This window comes from Monopterus albus, unplaced genomic scaffold (genome assembly GCF_001952655.1).
Source record: "Monopterus albus unplaced genomic scaffold, M_albus_1.0 scaffold204.1, whole genome shotgun sequence".
Classification (NCBI taxonomy): Eukaryota; Metazoa; Chordata; class Actinopteri; order Synbranchiformes; family Synbranchidae; genus Monopterus; species Monopterus albus.
In genome coordinates this window covers 85,201-113,167 of record NW_018128084.1, presented here as the reverse complement: position 1 = coordinate 113,167, position 27,967 = coordinate 85,201, and the positions used below count along the sequence as shown (strand labels likewise).

The 27,967-nt window shown below is 40.5% G+C and overlaps 4 protein-coding genes across 8 annotated transcripts in view; 3 read left to right on the top strand and 1 right to left on the bottom strand.

Moving 5' to 3' along the window:
• Positions 1-48: 48 nt before the first annotated feature.
• c8b (complement component 8, beta polypeptide) lies at positions 49-6,390 on the top strand. The gene is made up of 12 exons (XM_020618391.1): positions 49-131; positions 367-514; positions 2,129-2,276; positions 3,165-3,306; positions 3,420-3,552; positions 4,016-4,213; positions 4,342-4,582; positions 4,810-4,938; positions 5,039-5,202; positions 5,702-5,855; positions 6,075-6,146; positions 6,236-6,390. Exons 1-12 carry the CDS (start codon positions 49-51, stop codon positions 6,388-6,390), a joined length of 1,767 nt encoding a protein of 588 aa, XP_020474047.1.
• Positions 6,391-6,868: 478 nt separating this feature from the next.
• On the bottom strand, positions 6,869-13,300 carry c8a (complement component 8, alpha polypeptide). Its single transcript, XM_020618390.1, has 11 exons — positions 13,163-13,300; positions 12,925-13,039; positions 12,191-12,338; positions 11,923-12,070; positions 10,495-10,684; positions 10,202-10,384; positions 9,145-9,385; positions 8,918-9,049; positions 8,510-8,667; positions 8,104-8,329; positions 6,869-7,127 (listed from the first exon to the last, which is right to left on the bottom strand). Exons 1-11 carry the CDS (start codon positions 13,270-13,272, stop codon positions 6,976-6,978), a joined length of 1,803 nt encoding a protein of 600 aa, XP_020474046.1. The 5' UTR covers positions 13,273-13,300; the 3' UTR covers positions 6,869-6,975.
• A 545-nt stretch (positions 13,301-13,845) lies between these two features.
• LOC109970665 (uncharacterized) lies at positions 13,846-23,263 on the top strand. 4 transcript variants are annotated; one of them, XM_020618387.1, is made up of 18 exons: positions 13,846-13,909; positions 14,611-15,550; positions 15,668-15,856; positions 16,750-17,284; positions 17,356-17,471; positions 17,578-17,603; positions 17,751-17,791; positions 18,122-18,254; positions 18,943-19,102; positions 19,435-19,558; positions 19,632-19,663; positions 20,505-20,568; positions 20,743-20,777; positions 21,058-21,121; positions 22,090-22,182; positions 22,310-22,323; positions 22,597-22,630; positions 22,787-23,263. In XM_020618387.1, the coding sequence occupies exons 1-18, from the start codon at positions 13,901-13,903 to the stop codon at positions 22,854-22,856; spliced, it is 2,679 nt and encodes an 892-aa protein (XP_020474043.1). In that variant the 5' UTR covers positions 13,846-13,900; the 3' UTR covers positions 22,857-23,263. The 4 variants fall into 4 exon arrangements, with proteins under 4 accessions (XP_020474043.1, XP_020474042.1, XP_020474044.1 ...); XM_020618386.1 differs by having other exon boundaries at positions 20,740-20,777; XM_020618388.1 differs by lacking the exon at positions 22,310-22,323 and having other exon boundaries at positions 20,740-20,777.
• A 549-nt stretch (positions 23,264-23,812) lies between these two features.
• The window catches only part of LOC109970664 (phospholipid phosphatase 3-like), a 12,737-nt gene continuing 8,582 nt past the window's right edge, over positions 23,813-27,967 (top strand). For both annotated transcript variants that reach the window (XM_020618384.1, XM_020618385.1), the window contains exon 1: positions 23,813-24,133. In XM_020618384.1, the coding sequence (XP_020474040.1) occupies positions 23,995-24,133 (139 nt within the window). In that variant the 5' untranslated portion in view covers positions 23,813-23,994. The remainder of the gene's footprint in view (positions 24,134-27,967) is intronic.

Below are 27,967 nucleotides of genomic sequence, written 5' to 3'. Positions count from 1 at the left end.
GCAGAGCAGTGTCATCTTCTCTCTCATACTCAGTTGTGATACACAGCCATGCTGTCTCCAGTGACACAAAGGAGTGCACTCAGCTTGCGCTGTTTTCTAATTTATGTTACGTTGAGTTTGGTGCTTACAAGGTAGGAGATTGTTTTGTCTCTTTAGCGTAATGAAATGTTCATTTTTCATTCTCTGGTTGAGTTTCATTTCCACTAATGTTAAAGTCAAAGACAGGCTGATGCCTAATAATGCTCAAACATAATTTATGAGGTTAAAAGTGGTTGCTATCCTTTTCAGAAGATCAAAAACCTTTGTATCCAAAGCAGATAAAATACCTGTAACTTTTACCATTTATTTTGATCTTATTTATCACAGCAAAGTTGTCAACACAACAGTGAGCAATGAGGAGCCCAGTGTTCGTGCAGCCAGGGCAGTGGGTGATCAGGTGGTAGTTCATCCAGTGGACTGCATTTTGTCTGAGTGGAGTGCATGGTCACGTTGTGACACCTGTCAGAAAAAACGAGTGAGTATGATGATACCAGATGGATTATAGGTAGCTTTGTAGGGGGCTTAGGGGGCTGGGATGGAAGCAACACAGCTACAATACATGTAATATGATACATTTGATGGCGCGTCACATTGCCTCAATGTTCTCCTTATATTTTATTATAAGAAGGAATGAATTCACCCATAGCTGATAGTTTGTGCTGTTGTCTGAGTTATAAGTGCAGAGACATTTACAACAAATTGGTTATACAATTTGATGAAAAAGGCTGTGCTCTTTGAGGGAGCTGTTGAAGAATCCAAGCAACAAGGCTCCAAGGCTCTCCTAACAAGCATATACATGGACCTTAAATCTTAGGTAAATCAACAACATCATAAATTTAACACATACAGCATGTCAGGTTATGATTGGGCTTTACCATGAGCCAGTGATTGTGCAGGATGACTGAAACAGCTAAGTGGTCTGAATTAATACTTTGATTTTTACAAAAAATAGATAGATTACACAAATATGGAAAATTCATTGTTTACTCATGTGAAAAAAGCCTCTGCCTCAACCTATAGACCATCACATGACACCAAAATTCACCAGTGATCATCTGAGGTCAGCAGCTTCTTAATATGCTCCTCCAGCTACTTCCTCTCTTCAGTGTTAGGGAAATACATTATGTTATGATACAAACATCCCCTAATCTTAAAGGATAGGATTTACAAAACATTTGCTTTCTTATGGAGAACTGAACAGGAGTATTGATAACATTCTCTTATCTGCACCACAAAGGTGGAGCTAGCAGCCAGCTAGCTTAGCTTGCTCAAAGACTAGAAACAGTTAGTGTGGCTCTGTCAAAAACAAAATTCTTCTACCACCACAAAGCTCGTAAATTATCGTCTTCTATCTTGTGTGTTTAATTTTTCCAAAATTAGTGTACAAACAACAAGACATCACTTTATAGGGAGCTTATTTTAATCAGTAAACAACAGATTTTGTTAGGTTTGGACAGAGATGGGCCACTTGTTTCCCCCCCATTTCCAGTTTGTGTGCTAAGCTAGGTTGGGCAGGTACTGACTACTGTAGTTCACACAGACACAAATGGTTTTAATCTTTTCATTTACCTTATCTGAGATGTGTAAGGGGCCATTTTACTTACTAACTAAACAGTCAAAGACAGCAGAGACATAATATGTATAAAAATACTGTTATGGACTGCAGTTAACTAAATGTATGGCCAATATCCCACAGGAGCATTAAACTAACCAAATGCAATGCACAGGTTATGATAAATGACATGGGTACACTCAGATTATATTTGAAAAATAAATCATTTTTACAGTGTATGGATTGAGAGATAATTAAAATGTTGCAGTCTGAGATATTTAAACAGTGTCTGTGAGGCAGACAGCTGCACTGCTGCCAAACACCTCTGCTGATGTATTTCAGCACTCTATCTTATCCACTTTACAAGGAGGGGAATTAATAACCATGACATGACAAAGTGGAAACATCCCACTAATGTGATTTTGGCTGTTACAGTGCCCCTGAGCAGTTTCCGAGATCTTCCACCACCTTTATTTAGTAATGAGCTCTCCTATGAGTTTCTCTGACGGTTTATGTTTGTCTCCCTCAACCATCCAGTATCGCTACGCTAAGCTTGAACAGCCATCTCAGTTTGGAGGGCTGCCATGCAATTTTCATGGCAGGGAAGAAGAAACCTGCAATGTTCCCTCACGTTACATCTGTGACAATGTTCCTTTGTGTGAGGGATTTCTCTGCACCCAAACAGGTAGCTCCTACACCTACAGCATTATTAGGTCTTGTGTAATGTTTTAAGAATTCAAGTCACAGTAAGAAGAACATTAATATTCTGTTTCCGATGTGTCGTCTCCTCATTCCAGTCAGGAAACTACTTTGCATTTAAGAGCTTTATTTTTACAGAATTCAACACTGGTGGAAATACACTTCACTTTTTTGTCAAAAGCATGGACGGATTATGACAAAATGGCCCCTGGGCAAGAGGACCCAAAAAAGAGCCTATCTTTAAAGATGCTCTTTGTCTTTTTGTGGTCTTTCTGAATTTCTTTGTAGTTGTTATTTAGTATCTCTTTGTGGTCACTTTGTATTTTTTTGTGGATTTCTTTGTGTCTCCTTCTGGAGGGGCCCCCTGACCCCTAAGGTCCCAGGGCCTGGGCCTGCTTGGCCCATTCAGTAATCCATCCATGGTCAAGAGTTAGATCATATAGTCAGTGCCACTTGTGTGATAATTATGAACCTACCATCGTCAGTCAATTACCTTAGCATAAAAACTGGCAGCAGGAGGAAACAGCTAAAATCAGTTTATCAGCACCTCTGAAAGTCACTAAATTTACTCTTTTTGGACAAGAAATAGTCTGATGTATCTCCACGACCCCATAAAACCATAAGTTGTCTCCTCCAAAGCTTACCAATTAACACACCGTCTTTTTTTACACACAAAAGGTGGCCAAGCACAGTAACTTCCTGGCATCTGTAACTGTGTCACAAGCCTGGCTACTTGTTTCCCACTGCCTCCAATATTTATGATAAGCTAAGCTAATCGGCTGCCTGCTTAGGCTTCATAGTTAGCATAAAGACATAACAGCCATGTTAGTTCTGTCAATCTACAAAAGCCATCTGTTTCTTTCCTCTCCTTCAGGTCGCTGTATTCACAGAACTCTGCAGTGTAATGGGGAGGATGACTGCGGGGACATGTCTGATGAAGTCGGCTGTAGGGGTGCTCTCAAACCCTGCAGGCAGGAGGCTGAAGAGTACTGGGGCATCGAAAACCTTGCCAAAGGGTGAGTCACATTCCATTTTTGTTTTTCTTTTGACCACTTCGAAATGTAAATGTGTGCTGTCCTCAAATCAGTCTTCTCACTGTTTATGCCGTGGCTGTTACTTTTGTTTTCAGAATCAACATCTTGAATAGTAACCTGGAGGGAGTGGTGCTTGATAACAGATACTATGCCGGCAGCTGCTTGCCACACTACATCCAGGATGTCCAGTTCAGAAAGCCTTACAACTTGCAACAGTACACTCTACAGGTAGACAATATACAATCTATCTACTGAGTTAGAGTTGATAGGGTTTTTTAGAACAGTCTGTAATGAGGCACACTATATTATTATGACTTTGTTAATGGTTAATAAAAGGCTTAATAAAGCCTTATAAATCAGTTATAATTCACTGGGACACCAATTTTCAGGAAATCCCATCACTTGCCTTGGGACAAAATACCAAACAAATGGAGTCCTTACAGCTTGTTAACCCACAAATGGTTCTTATTATAACTACTCTGTAAAGGTTTAGCAAATGATTCATTAATATTAATAAAGCAGGCAACATATGATCCCTTGATAAAAGGGGTTTAATATATATAGTAGAGAATGTGATTGTTTCAGCTTGGATTAACTTTAAATCTGAAATAATCAGGGTGTATCTGATTTTCGTATGTTAGAAACATGGTTTACAGTAAATTAATTATTGTTTAATTATTGCTCTCTACAGACAAGAGGCTCATATGATTTCACTCTGCAGTCTTTTGAGTCTTATTCTGATTACATGGACTACACCCTGAAGGAGCGGTGGAGCAAAACCACTGTTTCATTTGGCTTCACCATTCCAGGCATAGTTTCATTTGGCTTCAACTACAATGATGCCAAATACACCAAATCAGTTCAGAAGATTCGCCGTGCCTCTGGCAAGGTGAGAGGGTGTTTGCTTTGTCTTCTTTTTATTAAAATTGTTCAAAACACTAGAAAATATCTACACAAGTGTTAACCTGAAGGCTGTTGGGCATTCCTTAACCTGCCTCTGACTGATTCTGTGCCTAGACCAACAGCTTTGTGAGGGCCAAAGCAGAACTGGAATTGGCCCAGTACATGCTGAAGTCAGACAATTTGATGCTTCACCCTGAGTTCCTGCAGCGCATGCGTTCCTTGCCACAGGCATATGTTTATGGGGAATACAGACAAATATACAGAGACTACGGCACCCACTATATCACTGAGGCTGCCCTTGGAGGAGAATATGAGCACACCATCATTCTGAACAAGGAGAAGCTTGAGAAAACAGGTAATCATAAGTACTGATTCCAAACTGGAATCATCGGGCATCCTCAAGTCAGCTCAAGTTTGGCTCAATTTCGTTGTTTCTTCAGATAATATGATCAGATACTACCTTGTTATCCTTAACATTGACTGCTGTGGCAATGAAATGCTCTACATCATGGAGCCATTATGTGAATGATAATATAATGTTGAATGCAACAACTACTCCCTGACAGAGTTTTGTGGTTCTAGATTATTCTTTGGAAGACTACAAGTCCTGCGTGCAGGCAGGCTTTAATGCTGGGGCCAACATATACGGAGTTTATGTGTCAGTGGGGGCTTCTGGTGGATCCTGTGATGGCCTGCTCAATGAGATGGGAGGTAAGGTACCATGTTTAATCAAATTCTTTACAGTCTGCAAAATGTCTCCTGTTTTACATCAGACACTTGAATGATGCTAAGTTATTCTGTCCGTCTCCAGAGGACACTGCTTTTGGCAGCATAGTGGAGGACTTTTCTGCTGTTGTACGAGGTGGCAGCAGTGAATCCATCACTGCTTTGGTGTCTAAAAAGCTTCCCACCCCACAGCTGATGAGGCTTTGGGGTGAAGGCGTGCGTTTCAACCCTGACTTCATTCGTAAGACAGTGAGTTATTTTTTCTTTCACTGAATCTTGTTTTTGTTGATGTTGCATGCTATATTGACACTTGCAATGCTTTTATCCTATTTCCTGTCTCCCACAAACCACTAACATCATTACTTCTTTTTAATTGTTCCTTTATATATATATATATATATCATTATTTGTTTTGTTTTGTTTTTTTTCATTCAGCTATATAAAAAATTGTCTACTTGATGCAGGAACATTTACAGAAAAGTAGGTCAGCAGTGGGACTAGTGTTGGCAGAATTGCAGAGAGGCAAAGTACAACTAGGCTGATAAATAGCAAATCAGAGAACAAACAGCAAAAGATGCCAAAGAGCAACTCTGCCAAACACAACTAGGCTGTCTTGCTACACCACAGTCAAGCTTCAGTACTTGTGGAGCTTTCTAGTTGGCTCTATCTTAAAAAAATAATAAAGGTAATCTAAGAGAACTGAATTTAAACAAGATCCCAGTTTAATAATGACACTGTTTCTCATTAGACACGGCCGTTGTATGAGCTGGTGACCTCCAGAGACTTCTCCCATGATGCCACCCTGAAGAGAAACCTAAAGAGAGCCCTGTCAGAGTACCTGGCAGAGGCTAGTTCGTGTCGCTGTGCTCCATGCCACAACAATGGAGTAGCTGTTTTGAGAGGTAATCAGTATTATTGTTTGTGTTTTTGATTGAAATAAGCAATACCTTTTTTGTTTCACTCCTCCTTTATACATCAACTTAGGTTTTTTATCACCCTCAACTGAGGACTAAGGAAGCCACTAAGACCAGCATATCTTGTCTCTGCGCAGTTCTCTGGTGTTTTTTAAGTTACAGTTGTGGTCATGATGGTGGTGAAGGAAATGTGGTTTTCTTCAACAGGTACCAGGTGTGACTGTGTGTGTCCTGTTGGCTACAGTGGACGGGGCTGTGAGATCACTCAGAGGCGAAAAGGTCAGCTCTAAAGGTTTAAAATTCAAAATATTACACAAAACATGATATTTTTTTTTTCTGACATAATGTGGTGTGACCCTTTCTGACAGAAATGGCCATTGATGGCAGCTGGAGCTGCTGGGGTGCATGGTCATCCTGCAGTGGAGCAACAGTGACGAGGAGTCGACAGTGTAACAACCCAGCACCCAGCAATGGAGGCTTGGCATGCATGGGACTGCAGCAAGAGTCTACTGAGTGCTTTTAAATATCTGCCCAGCAGCCCTGCTGTCTACCCTGACATAAAGATTTATAAAAACTTTGAAGATAAAAAAAAATGTGTCTGTGGTGTGTCAGCCTAGTCAGACAGAATGGTTCATACTGTGTCTGACTAACTGTGACTTACCTAAATCAGATATCTTCAAAGAATATTTCATAAACAATATTAAATCATGTGAGTATTTTTTTGTATTCTGTTCTATGTAGTTGTAGCATTTGACTAGATCTGCTTTAAGCACTGACCTGAATTCAGCCTCCATTATCCAAATTTAACTTTCATATTAGAGGCAATATACAGATGTCTAAAGCTGACAGTTTCACTCTTATGCTTTAAAAAGGCCACACAAAAATTAACACGCACATAGTAAAGTCTGCACAGCACACATTTATTCCAACCATGAAATACAGTATGTCATACAGTGTTACAAGGATACATGTGTTTTTAATTATTATTTTGAGAGCAGACATTTACAAAAAGATTGTGATAGAGCAGTTTTCTTTGAGTTCAAAAGTATTTAACTTCTTATTCTAAGTTAGCACTCAAGAGCATCTGAGTCTGGGGGGAATGCTAACATTAGCAACGCTGCGTCTGAGAGGAGGAGCCCAGGCAGGGTGCCCCACCCCCGTCAGGTGTGGGATTGTTACAGGTTCTTGTTCGAGTCTTCCTGCCTGAAGTACAGGTTGACCAGGCCCCCCAGCAGGACCACAACCCATCTGTCTTGGTATCTGTCAAATGAAAATGAAAGCTGCTATAAGATGTATTATGGATTTGGTAAGAGGAAATGTCTGCATACTGTCATTACTCCATCACATCCTCTGACCCAAACAGCAAGTGGAACATGCATCTAAAGTGCAATTTTGTACTTTTACTGCACTGCATTCAGCTGACAGCTTAACAGGTCTGGTTTTACTTTAAAATTGTAGCCTAGGTCCCAACCCTTTGGCTTATGACTTGATAAACTAATGACATTGCCATTGGCCTCAGCTGTACCTTGTGTTTAGCCCTGTTTAACACATTAAACTTTCATGGTAAACATTACCTGATAAACATTATCAGGAGCTCAGTGTTTTGTTTTTTTGGCCAGCAAATGTGCCCTTCTGGCTCAGTTCCAATGCTCTTATTGCATGTTTCAGAAAAAAAGCTCTAAAGTCCAACATATATGTTACTCCTGATGTCAATACAAGGTTTAATCAGATTTATTGATTGGCCACACAAAGAGAAATTATGATTTGGAGAGATATCAATTATTATTATTATTATTATTACTATTAGGTAGTATAACAGCTGTCACAATTCCCAAACTGAAACTCATGTCAAACATGAAGCTGTGGCAGTATTCACTGAACCTCAAACTGGTGTTTTTTCCTACAGTTTCAGTGTAAGACCAAATACAGTGCTCTGACCATATCATTGAAGCTAACAGCTAATTTTGCACCCTGAGCTGAATTTTAGACAGCAATGTTTTTTGTGTTGCTCTCCCTGTAATCTCTCAGTTATTTTGGGTCATTTTCTACCTCATGCCCACACAAACATCTCACTGATGATGTCACTTGGAAACTGGTTTATATGACGTTAAAACGTTTTGTCAAAGTTGTGTATACAGTATCAGCATGTGTCCAATGTCCCTAAGTGGCCATAAATGTGTTGTTGTACTTAAATAAATTATTTGAATGTGTTTGTTTTTTATGAGCTAAATCTCACCTCTTCTGAGAGTCTCTTCACAGGCCTCTCCACGGTATCCTGCTTTACAAATGCAGCTACAGGAAGTACCTGTGAGGACAGGAATCCCATTGTGCCTGCAGGAGCTGCAGCGACAGGAGTCAAACTGCTGCAGATACTCATCCCAGGCCCTCTGCATGTTAGCCAGTCTAGCACCTACATGGTCAGCTGCTGTGCTGAGGCGCACTAGCTCATAAATTGGCATGGTCTGGGTCATAGGTGAGGAAGGAGAGAAACAGAATTGAGTTAAAACAGAAGACACACAAGTAGAGAAAAGTCATAAATCAATACTTTAACAATAACTTGTGTTTTGTTTTTCTTCTGTTTAAGAGCATGTTATCATCTTCTGTCAAATCATAGGAAACAATTGTTTCATCCAGTAAGTTACCTCATATTCAATGAGTGTTGGGTTGTATTTGAGAGTTGCTCCCCATTTCCTGTATGTGTCTGCACTCCTGACAGCCAACAGACCAGTGCTGCTGTGTGGGACCCCTCCCTTCACTTTAGTAACAATGTCCTCAATGAAAACTGAACTGGAGTCCCCATCTATATTTCAGAAGCAAAACAAACAAACAATAACAACAAAAAGACATCAGCAACATTACTACAGCAATCCTGAAAATGAAAATGAGAGTAAATAAAGCTAATAAACAAAAATTTAAGGTGATTAGGTACCATGAGGACCTCAGACAGGGATATCCTCAGCACCAGACCAGTATCCACATCTGTTGATTTTGTTGTACTTGCATGGTACTGAATGGTCATGATTAGCTACAATAGAATTTCAGTGTCTCACCTTGACTAAACTTTCCTCCTTTTTTACATGGCTGCACACCCACTTTGAGTTCAACTGTTGCTTGGGCATCAAGTGGATTGCTTAAACCAAGTGAGGCTCCAAAGCATCTACCAGCCTGGTCAGCCTCAAGCTCTGTAAGAGTTTGGGAAGAAAATGAAACTAAAGTAACTTTACTTTCTATTTCCAATTAAACTACATTGATTAACAAACTGTAAAGCCCACAGTACTTGAGTTTGCCATAGAGGTTTTGTTGACGACCACCACATACTCAAGGGATCCTCCCATAATTCCCTCTGTGACATAGTGGGTGCCAAATATGTTGAAGAACTGGGAGTACATCCCAAAGTCATACTGCTCTGGGAGCTCCATGAGTAGAATGTAGAAATCTTCATGAAGCATCAACTTATTGGTTCTCATCTTGAAGTGAGCTGTTTGCACTTTGGACCAAAGCCTCACAAACCCTACGTCCTGAGGACAAAAAAGGCAAGTTTGTTTTTCAGATATATAAATAGTAACAATCATTTTTCTTTTCAGGAAAAGCCACTAAAACTGTAACTTATTTATGCATCAAACAATGGCCTTTCATTTGAATCAACACCTTTCAAAGGAGTTCCCAATTTTAGAGTTAGTTGAGAAGATTGGTTCCACTGTTATATCTGACCATTAAATATTAAGCTACAATACACCTATAAGACGGTTAACTCGGTTAAGAATAGACTGGAAACAGGGGAAACAGGTAGCCATGGATTTGTCTAATGATAATAAAATCTTCCTCTATTAGCACCTATAACATTTACTAACACTATATAGTGAGTTTATTTAATCCAAAAAAAAAAAAAAAAAAACAGCATAGGGAGTTGAGTGTCAAACGATTTCCAGGCCTAGTGACTTGGTGGAGTCTCTGCCAGCCCAGCCTAAAAAAATTTCTACTATGTAACCCTGCATAAAATCTTAACTTACTGTTTTTACACTTTTGATTTTGCACAAATTAAACAAACAAAATTTTGTTTTAATATTTTAATTACTGAGCATTAGAGGTGCTAGAAGGCAAGCTTCATTATCTTTGGACTGGGCTAGGCTGGCTGCTTCCAATCTTTTTGCTAATCTAAGCTAACCTACTTCTGATGGTGGAATGATATTTAATGGACAGACTCAGGGAACAAGTGCATTTCCCAAAATGGAAGTATGGCTTTAAAACATTTGCGAATTTTGGCCTCAAACACTTAATAATTATATAATTCAAACAAAACTAATTGCGATTGCTATAATGTAAAACATAGATACCTGGTTTTTATACTTTGTTATGTTGCTGAGAAACTCCGACTCATGACTTCCACTCAGTCCCAATTGCACATAATAAATCCCGACTGAGACACCAGCATTGAAAGAACTCATAGTTTGCCTTGCTTGCAGTAGGCTCGCCATATCATCATAGTAATCGATGGAGCCTTCTGATGTAGCTTGAGCCTGTAACAAATTTTATGTCAGAATGCCTCAGTTCAAACAGTAGCTACTTTTATGAAGACACACAAAGAAATAAATCACAACCACTGATGTAGATCATAACATTACAATACCACAAAACGGTAGGTATGGTAGTTGTAAGGTTTCCGGTAGTTTTTATCATCCTCGTTGTAGTGCAGGTTCTCACAGAATGCGTCATAGATGAATTTCCTCCATTCACCATTGTAGACATATTCACATTTTCCTCCAAAGTACTTTGGGTCAAGCACATGATCCACAAATTCTCCAGTCAAGACATTGTAACTAGGCAAAGGGAAATAATTCCAATTAGTCATTAAAGCAATAGCTAGACATTTTAAGATATACATTGAACCAGTCATTGAATCTTTCTTTCTTACTTAAATGGTAAGACTGATACCACTCTCATGTCAGTATGGTACTCTAAGTATTATATTAGGTTATCGTATTATATTATATATATTAGGGTAACACCAGCAGCTCATTAACTTAGCTTAGCACAAAGACTAGAAACAAGGAAAGGACAAGCCTGGGCCCTATTCAGTGTTAGCAAAATCCACATACAGGCATCTCTAAAGCTCACAAACACATTATATTTTGTTTTCTTAACCTGTACAAAAACTGGTGTGTAAAAACAACAGGTTAAGGTTCTGCAAAGGGTTATGTGTCCAGAGCAGTGACTGTATGTATTGAAACTATCTGCTTGGATCTTCTGCAGACTGGCAGAGTGAGTACAATGTACAACCCTGCATGAAATGAAGAACTAATTTGTTTCTTCTGAAATGTGGCTACGCAGCAGCATGCAAGACACAGCCACTGAGCTGGATAGACTAACTTGCTTCTGAGCCAACAGGAAATGATCACTGGCCAGAAAGATCTGTGGTGGTGAATTGTGTGTTTATATCAGCAGAGAATTATGCACAAATGCTGTGATTGTGTCCAAACACTGTTCTCAGCTAGTGGAGTTTAAAATGGTGAAGTGCCGGCCATACTATCTGCCAAGAGTTGTGGCTGTTACTGTAGCAGTCATAGATGGCAATGATCAACAAACAGCACACCCCATTGGATTTTTCATCATCAGTGGTGACTTCGATCATGCAAATTTAAAGACTGTTTTTCTGAAATTTACCACCATGTCAAATTTACTACAACAGGAGAAGATACACTTGTGTGTGTGTGTGTGTGTGTGTGTGTGTGTGTGTGGTGTTTGTGTGTCTGTTCTATGATGCACTTTGATTCATTAGGAACAATATTTCATTTCCCTGTGTGTGTGTGTGTCAAATGTGTAAAATGACAACAAAGCTGAAAGTGATCGCAAACTACTGAAATTATGTAGGTATGTATGTATGTATGTATGCATGTTTATATGTATGTATGTATAATTAGAATTATAGGCACCTGAATTTCCAAAGTTTCAAAGCAGTTTGCTGAGTAAAGAACAGTGATTTTTAATCATATGTACATTTCCAAACTGAAATCTTTTTTACAGCTACACATGTAAGTAATAGCTATGCAACATTTACCCTTGAGTGCCTCGTTCAGCACCAGGGATCGGCTGAAGTTTGGAACACTTGTCGTCTCTCTGGTTGACATGTTGACAGCCATCTTCATCAGAAAAATCATCGCAGTCTGATTCTCCATTACAGCGAAGTGAGTGGCTGATACAGCGCCCTGGAGAAACACCCCCTCACTCATACAAACCTAGACTACATATCCAGCATATGCACACACCAACAATCACAACACCTTCACCTCAAAGAGAAAGTGATGGTGGTTATTGAAGGGACTTGCCTGTTTCTTTGCAGGTGAAGCTTTCACCACAGTAGTCTGGCACCAGACATGGTGAGGTTGCTGTTGGACATGCCAGTCTCTCCCACAGTGTCCCAGTGCAGTCTGTGCCTCCAAACTGTGAGGGTTTCTCCATGTATCGGAAACGGGACTATGACAAGTTAAAATGAGTTAGAATTTAAAGTCACTCACTGTGTTCATTCCCTTATACCATCACTGAGATATAGGTTCATACAGACTCTATATGAACCTACATACAGGCATGCATGGCATTCTACACCACAGTAGAATGCATGCCACATATGGCATTGTAGTGCAGTCCATGTTCTCGTGTTTCCATGTTGTTTTATTTGATATGAGGTATGTCTACAAGTTGTTTCAGAGATCCTAAATGAGTTGTGGTTTCTGAAGATTTTGGAAAAAGCCTAAAATTTCAGTTACATAGTACAGAACTAGACTTTTAGTGACTTTATTGAAGTAGGAACACTGATTTAGGATAGCCAGGGCTCTCTTTGGACCAATTGATCATCTCATCCATAATATTGATCTGAACAACTTAACAAAAACAGTCTTATTTCAACTGCAGTGTTTTTGCTCAGCAAGTTCTAGCTGTAATGCCATCCAGGTATTGCAGAAGCTAGCCATAATAAATGTTTTAATAATACTTTTGATTCAACATCTTTAAATTATTGATGCATGTAATTTGCTGTAAAAATAAATAAATAAATAAATAAAACCTTTTTGTCAGTGCAGGAGTTACAAGGAGTCCATGATGTCCAGCTCCGCACCACACAATTGATAGGTATCGGTCTGTTTACAGCTCTGGCCCTCCTCGTCTCTACCCAGCTGGCCCTAAAAACATCCATTATTATCGCAGTTCCACTTGTGATATCCATGTTGGTGTTATTATTAAATCATGGCTATCAAGATGTTTTCCCTAAAGTATAAGAAGTAGTGAAGCAAAGAATACTGCACCTGTTATCAGCAGCTGTCCATGGCTTTCTGGATGCATTCACAACTGTACTAAAATCGATAAGGACATGCAGCGTGCATAAACTCAGAAGTAAATGGATAAATATTTCCATTTTGAAAATAAGTAGCTATTCCTTAAGATTAAAATGCCACATCAGAAAACAACTGTTGTGATCATGTGGGGACTTCTGCCACTGTACTGTTGAACAACCACAGTGAATCATTGATCAAGAGTAAACACATGCTCTTACAACAGCTGGGATTTTTTAAATGCTCTATAACCCCCATTTCTAAACTTCTAATCACCACACACAAACACTCCAATCCAACCAGAACTTGCTGTCCCAATATACAAACATTTTTATTATAGCAACAGTAAATGTTTTTCAGAAACCACAAACAGAAACACTAACATTTTCTTTACCAAAGTGTTGTTTGCAACCATAATCAAATTATTAGGCAAAGCGTACGTCGTTAATTTAAATATTAGTAGGTTGTACGTAGGTAATAGTATTAGTAGTAATATTTTTCTGATCATTATGATAAACATTAATACCTATTCAGACTCAATGGAGCTGTCGACACTCCTGAATTGTCAATCAATCGCACGTGAGCGCGCACGCAGGTTACACGCAACGCGCAGGTGCGTCTCTCACAGCGGCGTTTTCAATTTGTTTGTATTAGCATCGTCCGCATTTTCAAATACGCAGTTCTGAACAGTGATAAACAAGATACGCTGCAATGGAAGAGGTAACGTTTAAGTAGTTAAATCATTTACCTTAAATGATTAATTTCAGATGACGGACTAGAGAGTAGCTGTATTTAGCCTCATTACCATGTTTAGTGCTAACGTTAGCGAAGGCCCCCCCAGAGTCAATACACTTCACGCTGGGTTTGGGTTAATTTACTTTATGAATTAGAAGTGTTTGGTTTATTGATTAATTTCACGGTTTGTAAATACTATAGCATATTAATGTGCCCATTCATCCAAGTTACATATCTTTACAAATAGGAAGTTATTATAATTTATCTCAACATGTAAATATATGTGGATTTATTTCCCCAGGCTTTCATATGTCTGTGAGGTTTCTGCCCCCATCTCAGTACAAATGATGTACATTTTAATGGTGCTTACCACATTAAGAAGGAAAAACTAAATGTAAAGGAAGTATGAAAAACCTTTTCAGAGAAATCATGTCAGCTCTCTCTTATTCTGGATCTCAACAGTTCATGTGTTCTGTGACTTTAGGTGAATGATAACTATATTACTGAATAATCTGTTGAATGTTTTCTTGGTATATTAAATATCAGAAAACTGAAAAGTTTTTTGATAAACCAACCCATAAATTATGTTGCATCAGCATTTGGTTTTGTCTCCCCAAAATTAAACGGATTAAGTAAAGTGTCACTGAAACATTAGTCATTGTAATAATCGGATGATTTTATTTTAGGATGGGGCAATGAACTTCAAAGCTCTGAGGGCAAAGTTTCAAGAAGAAGCCCTGGCTCAGTCTAAAACCAGTCGACCAGCTGTTGCAGAGAAACCCAAACACCTTCCACCTCCTGGAGTTCACTGCGGCTCTGTAGTTAGCAGTATTAATAATGGTGTAGAAGAGAAGACACCAGTGGTTCCCCAGGTCATTTACAGAGATGGACTGCGAGCCTCTGGAGGCAAGCGAAATATTTCCTTTCCACCACAACCTCAGCAGACTTCCCCTTCATCCCACCTTATTAATGGAGACAGCACAAGACAGCAGTCCTTCAAAGAGCGGCACATACCTCTGGTACTTCCTGTCCTGTCTGTAAAGGAGCAGAAGACAGAACCACCAGTCAAAAAGGATCACAAAGCGGAACCAGAGCGAGGAAAAGAAGTTATGCTGCAAATTAAAATCAAGAAGAAAGGTTTGCTGCTTCCCTTCAAGTCAGCTAAAACATCAAAAGTCAGTGCACAAAATGGAGAGGAGCCCGCATATGCTGACCTTACCAACAGACCTTCTAGTGCCCCTGGCGAGTTGCCCAGTGTAGAAAACCAAACTACAGAAGATGAAGTTTCTCTCCAAATTGACCAGCCAACTGCTGAGCACCCCCCCTCTAGCCCATATATACCTAACACCTCTCCTTGTGCACAGACAAATGTTGACTCCAATAATAGAATCATGAGCACTTTGGAGAGGGCCAAGAAGAAGTTCACATACCGACAGATACTGACTTCTGGCAAGCCAAAGAACTTGCATTCCCCTGACTACACATTAAGAGACCAGGTGTTCCATTCACCACCAAAGTACACTGAAAGTGTTGAGCCTGACCCACACATCCCCTTACCAGTTTGTCTTCCACACTTGGCTTGTATTTCAGCCCGGCCTTTCTTCAAAGCCAGTACTTCTGCACACAGTATGTTACACTCATTGATAAACATATTTTGGTAACATCAAAAACCTTTGTCATCTTATACTGTTTATTCAGATTTCTAATGCATTTGCAATATTGTTTTTTCCCCCCAATGGCTAGAGACTGCATTGGATAAGCAGATTAGCAGGGATATAGCTGACCTTCCATTTGTCAGAGCTGGTGAACTTCATCCACCGTCTGTTCCTTCAGAGAAGCCTCTGCCTGACCTAAGGTCACTGGGGCCACCGCCAGCAAAGCCCCTCAGACCTCCACTGGTAGATCTCCTGTGCTATCTACCCAGGGTTCTTGGTACTTTTCTTTTCCCTTTTGCTTTATTTCACTTTTTTGGCCACTGACTGAAGATTAGAGTACAGAAAGTTGTATTGTGCTTGGACCACAGTAACGGTGAATTAGCTGTGCTGTAGTTTACATCAGTGTTTCCCACACATCGACTTTACTTGGGCAGTCCACCCAGGCACATTAACAGCTGTCTAAGCATATTTGGCCACCCACTTTTATTTTTATAATAAATTTTTTTATCTGTCCAAGAGAACTAGGCCATCCATGATCAATTAAGTAGAGAGCAGTTTCCCCTTGCTCTTGATTTTCTTCCTCTTTTAACCATTTAAAATAGGTAGAATCTTAAAGATTGTACATCTGCATGCGGTGCATTGATTCACTCAGCCGCTCCTCTCTCACAGACACATTGACAAGACTCCCAGCTCTTCTTATTAGTAAGCTAGTAAGGCTAAGCTAGCTAAAGTACTGTTAGAATACAGCTGTTGCCAAGGTCAGCATGCTGTATATAGCATGGGTGTATATGAACTGCTCTGCACGTGGATAAAGTTCATGCTATTTCTTAAGCTCTGATGCTGAATGTTTGCCCCCTCAGTCCAGAGGAATATCGAAAAATACACGTGGGAAAGCTGATCAGTCTGACGATTATTTCCAGCCTTCAGCCATTGCTGCTGAAGCAGCAAGAGAGGGTCAAAACAAGATAGCTGCTGTGGGAGTGCAGCAGCGACAGGTCAGATCAACATCACAACAACAGCAAGCACAGAGGCACTATAGCATTACTATATGTAATACCAAAAAAAAAAGCCCTGCCACAAGTAGAATCTAATTCTGTGGGAAACACTGTACATTATTTTTGTTTGTGGTAAGAATGAACATCAAGTGCTGGTTTGGGTTTCTTTTTATAGAAGTGTCACCAGATCTTAATCAGGCACCACCTGAAGAGCCAGAGTCTCAGCACCCATCCATCCCCAACCCTGTACTGGATGCTCCAGAGTTTCCAGACTTTGAAAGTTCCGAGATGGAAATCGCAGACGGAGAAGCTGTTGATATTGCTGCAATAGAACTAGAGGCTTTAGACTTGGTCAACACTGACCTTCCTGACTTTGGGGTCACCAGTTTCGAGGGTCCACAACTGGATTTGTTGGTGTGTGATCCTCTAGAGCCCAGTGTGAGCTCTGTCGTCAAAGATCTGAACCTTGGCAGTCCAAATATAATACCCCTTGATCCTGCCAGCTTTCCTGAACCAACAAACATTTTAGAGTTCCCACAGCCTGTTGCACCTGAGCAGTGGTCCCAGAATGAGGAGGCAACTGTACATCCATTTTCTAATTCTCAAGCTACTGAGACTGACGTGGGAGCTGCTGAGTGCCAGTGGGCCCCAGAGGAGATGGAACTTGGTGTCTATGCTCAGTTGAGAGATGGGATTCAGCCACATTCAAGGTGAGTTTTATTGTAACTGGAATTTTCTGTGGCATAACCTGTATTTATAATTTGATCATTTTCCTGCGTAGTGTTTATCACCAGGACAGTTACTGTGACAGGTGTGATGATGTGTATGAAGGTCCTGAAAACGCCAACAAATTCATCACGAGCCAGAACTCTCGGAAACGTAGAGCTGGTCTAAAGAGTAAGAATGGTTTGCTATAGACAGTGTTTCATTCTCAATATGAGACCTTTTGCAGATATTTATTCTTTACATTTAACTTTCTTGTTGGTTTTTTTTTTTTTTACAGATCCATATGCTGACAACCACTCTATGGTAACTCTTGTTTGAATCTAATTGAGTTTAGTATCATCTTAGCAGAGTTTATATTTATAGAGACAAGTGTGCAGTGAATAAATAGCATGTTGCACTATTTCTACAATCATCTGTGGTAAATTAAAAATCATCTGTGTTTATTTCAAGAAGGAGGAGGTGTGTCCTAACACGTGGTCCCGGAATCCAAGGTATGTAGGGTGTTTTTTTTTTCCTTCCCTCAAACATACAAGTCCTGTTTTCTCACTGGTTTTTGCCAGATGGAAGACAGACATCTTACTGTGGTAAAGGCCAGTGTAACAGGAGAACATGCTCCTTTGATTCATAATCATACCACTGGCTTCAGAAAATGTCAATAACAAGCTGGTCACACACCTGCATGCCTTTTGTTTTGTTTTTTTTTTACATGAACTGTGTTGAGTTATTTTTATTAGCATTTAATTGGTGTCCCAGGTGGTAAATGTAACCTTTGTGAAAAACTAGATGTTTCTCTTCCAATGAGCAGTTTGGTTTATTTTCAGTAAGGAATGGCAAAGCCCCAGCACTGCTGACCACAAAGAACAGAAGAAGAAGGAGAAGCAGCGACTGGAGAAGGAGAAAAAAGAGCAAAAAGAAAGAGAGAAGAAGGAAAATGAAATGAAGAAGAAGTTCAAAGTAAGTCAGTCGTGTTACACAGGTTGATCATTTCTTCCCTCTAGTGGAGTTGTGTTTTCTCTAGTGTTTTTGTCATGGTCACAATTGTGGTCAATAAAAAGCAGGAAACTGCTTGAGGCTGTAAATAACAGCAATTTATGGAGATAAAATACTATCAAAAATGTTACAAATGCGTGTTTAATGTTTTGTCTGTAACAAGCGATTTGTGTGTGTGTGTCATGAGGATCACAAATACATGCTGTACAAACTGCACATAAAACACATTTTGCAAATGCTTAAAATCGATTTTTTTGTGTGCAGTTCTTTAGAAAGTACGTACACATTGTTACCTACGCATGCGTGGATCGTCTAACACACACGAATCACTTTCCACGCACACATGGATTTTTGAGTGTTTTTCCGCACACTCAAAAGTCCACAATCCACGAATGCACGGTGCGTTTAATGACACGTGGAAAACTCAGACATCCGAGTTTCCAAACCTGTTTCCCAAACAAAAGTATTTACACAACGCTATTCCAAATGGACGCATTTGTGATCCTCATGACACAGACACAAATTGCTTGTTACAGACAAAACGTTAAACACGCATTTGTAACATTTTTGATAGTATTTTATCTCCATAGCAATTCCCCTGTTTAGAATTGTTCTAAAATCACTGTAAACCTTTCATTTCTTAAAATTTTAGGTGACTGGTGATGAGGAGCCTTTGTACCATGCCAGGGTGGTGATGGCCAGTAAAGTCCGAAAGCATGACCTACCTGTGAAGAACGGAGACACGGTCAGCATTATCCGCACCACCAACTGCCCCAAAGGCAAATGGCTGGCTCGGGATGCCAGCCACAGATGTGAGTGTAGACTTGCAGAATATTGATTTATTTTCATGTGGTCACTCAGTAGTGATGTGCAGGTGAAGCCTTATGAAGCTTTTGGGCCTTTTTTCTCTTTGTTCAGAAAAAGATGCATAGCTTCTCTAATTTTCAGTAAAAATGGGACTTGAGAATAGAAAGCAAGAAAATCACTGGTTGCTTATATCAGCCTATTTCACAAGATTAGATGTGGACTTACAGAACCATGTAATGATTCCACCTGAAATTCAGTCATGGGAGTAACAGGACTTCTTAATATGTTGTCTGCATCTCACTGTTTTTAGTTACTGCTCTTTCTTGGCTTTGTGCAGATGGTTATATTTCAGTCATGAATGTGGAGCTAAATATCAAGGAGATGCTGGAACTTGGTAAGAAAGCCAAAGCAGCAGGACGAGGAGGCAACTTGGAGGGAGATACCATCAGCATTGGGAGCAGGTACTGGGTAGTTCACTGGTGAAATGATTTACTGTGCATCAGTTATTACTTATAACTCTCCTTTGTTTTGCAGATCCTCTAACCACCCTGTCTTAACAAGTAGCTGTAAGTGTTAATAGCCTCTACACAAAGACTACATGCACGGTCACCTCTAACTCACTAATTGCGTTTTTCCATCCGCTCGGGTCTGCCTGCTTCTATCAAGCCGAGCTGCAAGGGTACGCTTTGGCCTCTGTTTCCATCTGTTCCTAGCAGCAGGGGGTAATCGTGCTGACTCAGGTTCAGCCGAGGGGCCCTTTAGTGGAGTCGGCTCATTGAGACACATGATTGGGTGCTTTGAGGGAACGTCCTTACATTCAGCAACAGTCACTTTTTGTCCATAGTATAATTGCAGCAAGATCTGATAATGCACTCTTTCACTTGGTCTTCTGATGAGGGGTTAAAATAATGCCTAGCATCATGGGCTCCACGCTGCAAGCTAGTAACACCATACAGACACCGTAAGATGTGCTCGCGCCGACCTCACGTGATCAAGATGCGGAAGATAAACACTGCCTTTTACAGTGCAGTGGAAGCCAAACTGCGCCGACTCTGGGGCAGCTCAGCATGAACGCCTTGACAGGAGAGGTCAAAAAAGGCCATAAGTGTTGAGTTAACTACTGTGTCTCAGAGAGCCCTGCAGCCTAATAATTACAGAACACAAAAGGTAACTGATTGATGTAATGTATGGACTTACTGGCTGACAGAGTACAGTTGCTCTGAGATTGGAAACCAGTTCAAAGACCTGATTTGAAAAACAAAACTAGTCGTCATCTGCTTGACAGCCATGTGTTTTTTATGACTGCAAAGGAATTCCATGTAAGCTACAGGTTTTTGCTGCTACCCTGCCAAACGTCTTTCACTAGCAAGCACACTGGGCTTTATCAAACTGGTTTTCCCTCCGCAGTCACAGATGACAGTGAGGAGTGGTCCTGCGAAGATGAGGATCTCTCCCTCTTCACTGAAAGCCAGTAAGACTGACAACTGTCTGTCCTTTTTCTGTGGTTCAGTGTTGCCTTTAGATTTGTAAGAAGAATTTCAGAAACCATTAACTTAATAGTTTTAAGTCATTTTCTCTGAAAGTTGTTATTGAATTGGTGTTACACATGGTGTATAATTATTTTTCTTTTCATTTTGCAAAGCAGCCTTCCCCAGCAGAACTCGACCATATCTGAGACGTGTGAGTACAAGTTATATCCAGTCTTGAAATAAAAACACGAGGAAAGAAGCCCCCCCCCCCACCCTTCTGAGCCTTCTGGTTTAAAGGAAAATGCAAGCTCTGCTTCTGGTTGTTTTATGTTGTGCGCTGACATATGGCAGACTATTATGCCTTTGATGTGCACTTTTACCAGGCCGTTTTCTTGCGTGCTCCCTCCTCTGTCTCGCTGTCATTAAATAACTGACCCCCCCATCCTTTCCTCATTCACCCACCTCTGCCTTTCATGTGTTCACTTTGACAGGTTGCGGCCTTGTCAATGCCCAGCAGAATATGAGCAATGCCGGCGGGGAGGACTTGCACACACAGTAAGTGTCAGACACAGGAATTAGAGCAGATACCTTGGTACAGGTACATAAAGCTCTCTACATACTCAAGATGTTCCCTTTGCACATGTGAGGTGTGTGTGTGTGTGCATATTTTTACATCTTTTCATGAGTAATTTAATATTAAGGATGAGAATGAAGAAAAAAAATTTAGCAAGCTAAACAAACTGAAGCCATTTGGGTGGGCTGTAACATTTTAGGGGTTGTTTCTATTTGTGCCTTGATGGCAATAATGGAAGGGACTCACCAAACTAGGGCTACAACTAACTGTTGTCTTCATATTGTATTCATCTGTATGAAGTTTTCTCTTATCTATCATTAAGTTCTTCTATATGATGGGACTAATGGAAAAACAATGTCCCATAGCCTTAGAGGTGGCATTATGAATTTTTCTGTCCAACCAGCTGTCAGAGATATTCAGTGTACTATCATATACTGTCTAACTAAAACAAGGCCGACCAGTACATTTAGGCTGAAACAAGTAAATGTTTGATATGATTAATAATTTACCAAAATAACTCCCATTTGACCCCCAGAATAGTCAGAGCCTTGAAGCCATGTGGGTTAAAACAGATGTTCCCTTTTTGTTTCTTGCTTGTATCTGAAATAGGATATAATGATTGGTCAAATTAAACACACACACACACACTGGTAGCCTTTCTGCTTCTTTTTGGTACTGACCATTTTTGGGTTTGTCCCGTGATACTGGGAACGAATGTGGCCCCTCAAAGCCTCCATCATATGTTCTGTACTTGAATATAACTGCACTAAAGCATTCAGAAGGCACAGCTCAGGTCGTCTGTTTTAATGGTGGCTTCTATGTTTAGGCAAACCCAGAACCATGGTTACTGTGCCAATTCTGATGTTCTTCGCCTCGTGTAGGCCATTGATGAGAATAAAGATTTATGGCAGTAAAAGGACTGAAACAATATATTGTCTCCAACTTCTAGGACCAGCCATGAAGCCCTGCAGAAACTAGCCATCTTCTTTCAACACAACCAAAATGAAGTTGTTGACGATAGTGAAGGAGCAGCGCTCACAAAGTACAGTATTTTTTTTTTTTAATAATGTTGGACATTGTTGAAAGTTGTCTTGTTTAGGTTCACTAACATTGTCTGGGCAGTTATCTGTAATCTGTTTTTCACTTTATCCATTCTGTCCCATGCAAAGTGCTGAGCCATCAAGTAAGTGCACTAGGTTCAATGTGTTTTTCCATGACTCCTCTGTTGTCACCACTTGTCATTCTCACTGATAATGGTGAAGCTAATGGGAGAGCACTTACTATAAGGACATGACAGGCTAAACACTGGTTGACATCTTGATTGTAATGGAAAGTAACTTCTGAGGAACATTTATCTGTTTCAAGTAACCTGGAGAGATGAAGTTGGTGTTGGACATTTTGCAGAGACAGCAGTTCAAAGTAAATGTGACATCTGTATCTGCTTGTCTTTAACCAGCCTTTTTGGGTGCTGTGGAGGAGCCACCGTATCTGTAAGTGCTGACTGCTTTCCTTCCAATCCCCAGTGAAGCTCCGTTTGATCTCATTTTTATTAGCTGAGCACATGTATATTTTGCCAAAATGAGCACAGGCGGTACATACTTTGACATCCTCCTCATGAATTGTGATGTTCTGCTTTTGTATGACAGTGAAAAGGAGGTTGACTTCACCGAGCTGGAACTCCTTCCTCCCCCACCTCTATTCGCTGACCAGTTCTAACCCCAGCAGCGGCTTCAACAGGGAACATCACTGTGGAAAAACTTAAACTGCACAGGTTCCTGCCATTGAGACTAGTTTGCCATGTATTTGAAAATCATTGAACGTGCTAGAGTGGAGAAAAGTGAAAAAAGAGAAAAGCATTCTAATCATGATTTCACTTTTGTTTAGTGAGTTGTGCATATTGATGCATTTTCATTTCATGTTTTGCACTTTTTTTTTTCTTTGAAGTTGCTGTTAAGAGTAAATGGGAGCATAAATTGAATTATTGCAGTTTGTCCAAAGGAAAATGAAATGAAGTAGCAGACTGTTCACTTGTGGTGTGTGTGTTTGAATATGTTCTTTGAGTTTCAATTTCCTTTCATCACTGTTACATCTAATAAATATTTGTCACTGATTTATGCTTTTGATGACGTTTCTGTGACTTTATTTCTATTCTCAATGATGCAGCCTGCTGGAACAATAGTACCCAGTCCTGAGATGACTACCAGGTCATACTACTCTTGTCACAACGTCATACACAGTGCCACAGCTTGGCAGAGGTCCCTCATAGATTAAAACTAGTTGTTAGTTCACAGTTTATGTATATGAGAGAGTGAGTAATCTGGGGATTTTACTCTTATTTCCAGCTGGTGTTTTTCCCCAGGGAAAGTGTGTTTAAATAAAGAAAGTCATTCATGACCATTTGAAAAACTAACGAAAAATGGTGAAAACCATACAACAGAATGTATAAAAGACCGAATGTATGGACCAGACGGTGGAAAACCCCCCCTCTCGGTTGTCTGGCTGACTCGTCGCTTTGTGAAACCCCCTTGTGTCTGGGTTGTGTTGTAAGCATCCCTCCTCACTGGGGGGGTGAGCGAAGGAGCTCATGGCATTAATTAATAAGGGAGGAGCTGAAGGGGGAGGGGCTTTGTTGGAAGGCTGTCTCAGGCTCCCACCTCCCCCATGGAAAGGAGTTGAAGGGTCCGAAGAAAGTGTCGCTACTCGGAGCGACGGTGCCAGGGTCTGGAAGTTCAGCAGAGTAAGAATACAGGCGGTACATCGCTGGGTGTCTGTAGTAAAAGTTAAGGTAGACGGAGCTTTGCGATAGTGACAAGGTTTTTATCCCGTTTTGTTTGAAGCACATATAAGGTTTTAAATGCAGCGCTGTTTGATATATGAGAAAACGAGGCCAGCCGAGACGAGGAACGGCGGGAGTTCACTGAACAACAAGACCTGCAAAGACCACGGCAGGAGAAAGCTGCTGGTCGGAGTGGACTTCTTCTGTTTGTTTCTAGGTAAGGTTCCTGCTGCAGCCTGCCCTTATGGCATTTATCACAGTGAATTAATGGCTTGTTAAACCTTCATTTTGTTCAATTGTAGTAGCATTCTTTAAACTAATGTGTTCAAGATGAGTTGAACTAACCCTAGGCTTCTTTTTTTTTTTAAATGACTATGATATTTCCTATAATTAACTGTATTTGTAACATTTAAAAGTTGTACTATATTATAATACTGATATTTAGAACACAATCACTCTTCTACCAGTACTGTCCTGACAGCTAACCTAAAGCCAAACAGTGGGGTCACTTAAAATTAATTTGACTTCATTGAAACTATTAATATGATAATGAAAAAACAAATACCTTTGAACTGTTGTATCTAAATACTTTTATTAGTTTAAGGGTAAATGTTTCAGCTACACCAACTGGACAAGCTGTGTTGCTTAAGCAACAAGTGATGCCACTGGCAACTTCAGCTGTAATAGATATAACATGACTGACTTAGCTATGGGAACACTGTTTTCATCAGCCCAGAAATGTGCTAGCAAAGGGGAAACTATAATGAATTGCTCTAGGAGGGATGTTTTTCTTTGGTGCCCACCCACACCTGTACCTCTGCTTTGACTGCTCATTATATTTGCCAGGATGGCTGACATTCCTCACTGGTAGGAATTCTCTTGATCTCAACATCTGGCATAATGTATAATGTGTGTGGAGTAATTAAGGGAAATAGTGAAAAGGTCAGACCTTAGTGTGAGTGCATGTTCATTCAGCACCAGTCCTGTGATGTTCAACAGCTGCAGACCCTTGGTTAAGTTTGTTGTTGTGGATGAAAGCTTTTCTCACACTCAAGGTGGAACTTAAGGGTCCTGAAAAAGGTCTGCCGCTCTCCTCAGGTCTCAAGCCTTCCACTGATGAATGATTTCACACATTGTGTTTTTCTTCTGTAATAAAATTGTACGTTTCCAATGTGGTGTTCTGTGAAACACTGGTGTAGTGTCATGATCGCAGCGAAGCAACATTATAGAAAATAAAAGTATTGCAACTGCATGGGGAAAGCAGCAGTCCAGCGATTGTTTCAAATGTTCCAGCATAAACGGTGTTTTTCTGAGAAGCTATGTTTAGTTTTAGGCTTGGTTTTGTGTCTGCGAAGGGCAAATGCCCATGTTTTCCTCAGTGTGTACTCTATGTATCAGCAGTGTTTTTCTGGCTGAAGATGTGGTTTAAAGCCAGCACCCACAAGGAGGAAATGGTGGGCCAGTACTGCAATCACTACTCCTCCATTCTCACGTTGTACTTCTCTTATCACTGTATCCAGGGATATCCATCTCCTGCTCTCTCATGCGTATGAACCATCTCCAGTCACTGTGACCCCAGTAGAACATCAGTGTCCGTAAAGATAACATTGGTCTATAGGCTGGAGGAGAACTTAACCCTGATGCAGAGGTGTTCTAACTAAATCCTGTCAAATAATGCTGAGGAAGGAGGTGACCAGGTTCAATTTATGTTAAGCCGTAGCAGGTGGTTTTCATGTTTTAATTGTCTTATAATGTTTCCATGTGCTCCTGGCCTGTTTTAGCCCTGATTTGCACCTATATTTTTTGGTTTTGTAAAAACATGTTGACTTAGGAAATCAGGAAAATAAAAATGAAAGTAGTGGTAACTTCTTTTTTTAAAGGCTTTGCTCACCAAACTCTCTGCATCCCTACTCCCCTAAAATGTTTTTTTATGTGGGTGGTATTTAATGGCCAGTTGTAGTTAGTTATGTAGGGGGTAGTGCTGGAATTCTCATTGGCAAGTATCCCATAACCTCAGCAAGTAAAATGAAAACTTCAAGTAGCTACATTTTTGTTACTGGGTTGACCTGACCCTTTAAAAATAATAAACATTAGCTTGATGTGTAAGACAGATTCAGTATATACTAAAAAGGGAGTGAAGTTCAGTTGAATTGACCCTTCTTGTATATATGATGTTCTCAGTTTGGACTGAATTATGTCTGTGTAAAAGAGGATAATGCATTTGTGTAGTTCATGTATACAGTACATACAGTACATGCTATAGACGGGCACAAAGTATCAGTGTTTTAGCCACAAGCAATTCAGTGCAAATGCAGTTTTGTTGAACCCACCAAGCAGACCTGGTTCCCCTTTCACATTGGTACTGTGAACAAATTTTTGCACAAAGCCAGACAGACAGACAGAGAACAGGTTGTATAAAGGCTGCAACTACATCTATGTCTACACCACAACTACCTCAGCGATGTACACATTTCTACACCAGACAGTGAGAGAACCCTGCAAGTGGAAAATGTGTCTGTTTATTTTAACAGTTACACTTGGTGCTTTGGCCAATGTATCCAAAATATGGCAGGGGTTTAATTCAGTGTGAGGGTTAGACACTGTTTCTAGTTTCCACAAAGATGCGTATTTTGAACAGAGACAGACCTCAGTTGTGTGCTGAAAAAGTCATCATCATTCTTCATTTGCGATGTTTGCTTGTTTTCGTTTAGGGCTCCCTAGTTGATTATTAGGTAAACTGCTTTAGGGCAAGACTGAATAGAAGGCACCTGTTCACGTTAAAAACTGAAAAATCACTCTGACCATTTTGCTTGTCTCTGTTGACTTCAGGTTCATGTTGAGCTAATGCAAAAGGCATACCCACGCTAGCTGACTGATGTTGTTGTTGGCAGAATGATGACTCCTCCTTGCCCCCCACCCCGGGCTTGTAGAAGCGGGAAGGGAGGAAAAGGGTAGGAGGGGAAAGTCCCAAGATGCGGTACACAATGCTGATGCTGCAGCGTTTAGATAGGTGGACGGGGTCAGAGAACTAAGTGGAGGGGAAAAAAGACCCAGCTCAATGTCTGGAAAACAAGACCTGACAGCGTCTCGTGTTTTTTTTTCCATCATTCCCATCAGCTGTTTGAGGCACTTGACCCTGCGCTGTGGACAGTTTATTTCATCAACCCATTTGCCACTTCTGTTTCTCTCTCTATCAGTCCCTTCTGCCTCTGGTCTTGTGGTTAGCACTGGGTCTGTGAGCGTGTGCGCGTGCTGAGGTGCGGTTACTGTGGTGTTCTTTTTTTTTTTTTTTTTTTTTTTGGCACTGCTATATAAGTCGCTGTGAATGTGTTTTAGTAAGGACTGTGTGGTTCAGTACATGGCCAGGCCAAACAAACTAAAAGATCAGAAATTCAGGATTTAAAGAACAGTATATTTTTACAGCTCCTTCTTTTGCCACCTGACCTGCCTCAGCCTCGTTCAGTTGTTTGTTTTAAAAATTAAAATGAGAGTGAATAATATGCGTCCTGCTCAGTGTGGAGGGAAGGCCGGTGTTCAGGCCGCACAGCTCCGTCTGCAACCTGAGCTCAGCCCAGCTGGACCTTCAAAGGGCAAAGTCAGCTGTGTGTGTGTGTGTGTGGATGTAAGGGGTTGAGGGGCTCAGCAGCAATTGAAGTGTGTGTTGACATTTGGTCTGAGATATCATTCCACCACCACCGCAGATCCACCTTCAGCAACTCTCTGCACCCTGCTACATTTTAGCTTTTTGAGGCTAGACAGAGGAAGAGAGCATGCGAGTTTGTTTTTCTTTGTATTGGCCGAATGCAGAATTATTCAAAGAGTGGCTTGAAAGCTACAGAATCAGTTAAATGGCTCTTTGAAGTGATTTGAAAGTGTATTTTCCAAATTCTGTCAGAGACTTGAGGCCTCTCCCAGGTACCACATCCGCGCTCAGATTTCAAAGTCTTCCTCTGAAGCCTTTGGTAAATGAGGAAAATAAGCCATCTTTTGTTGCCCACAGCTTAGTTTCTCCCACTTTATGTTTGTTGTCAGGTGGTAAATAAGATGTTTT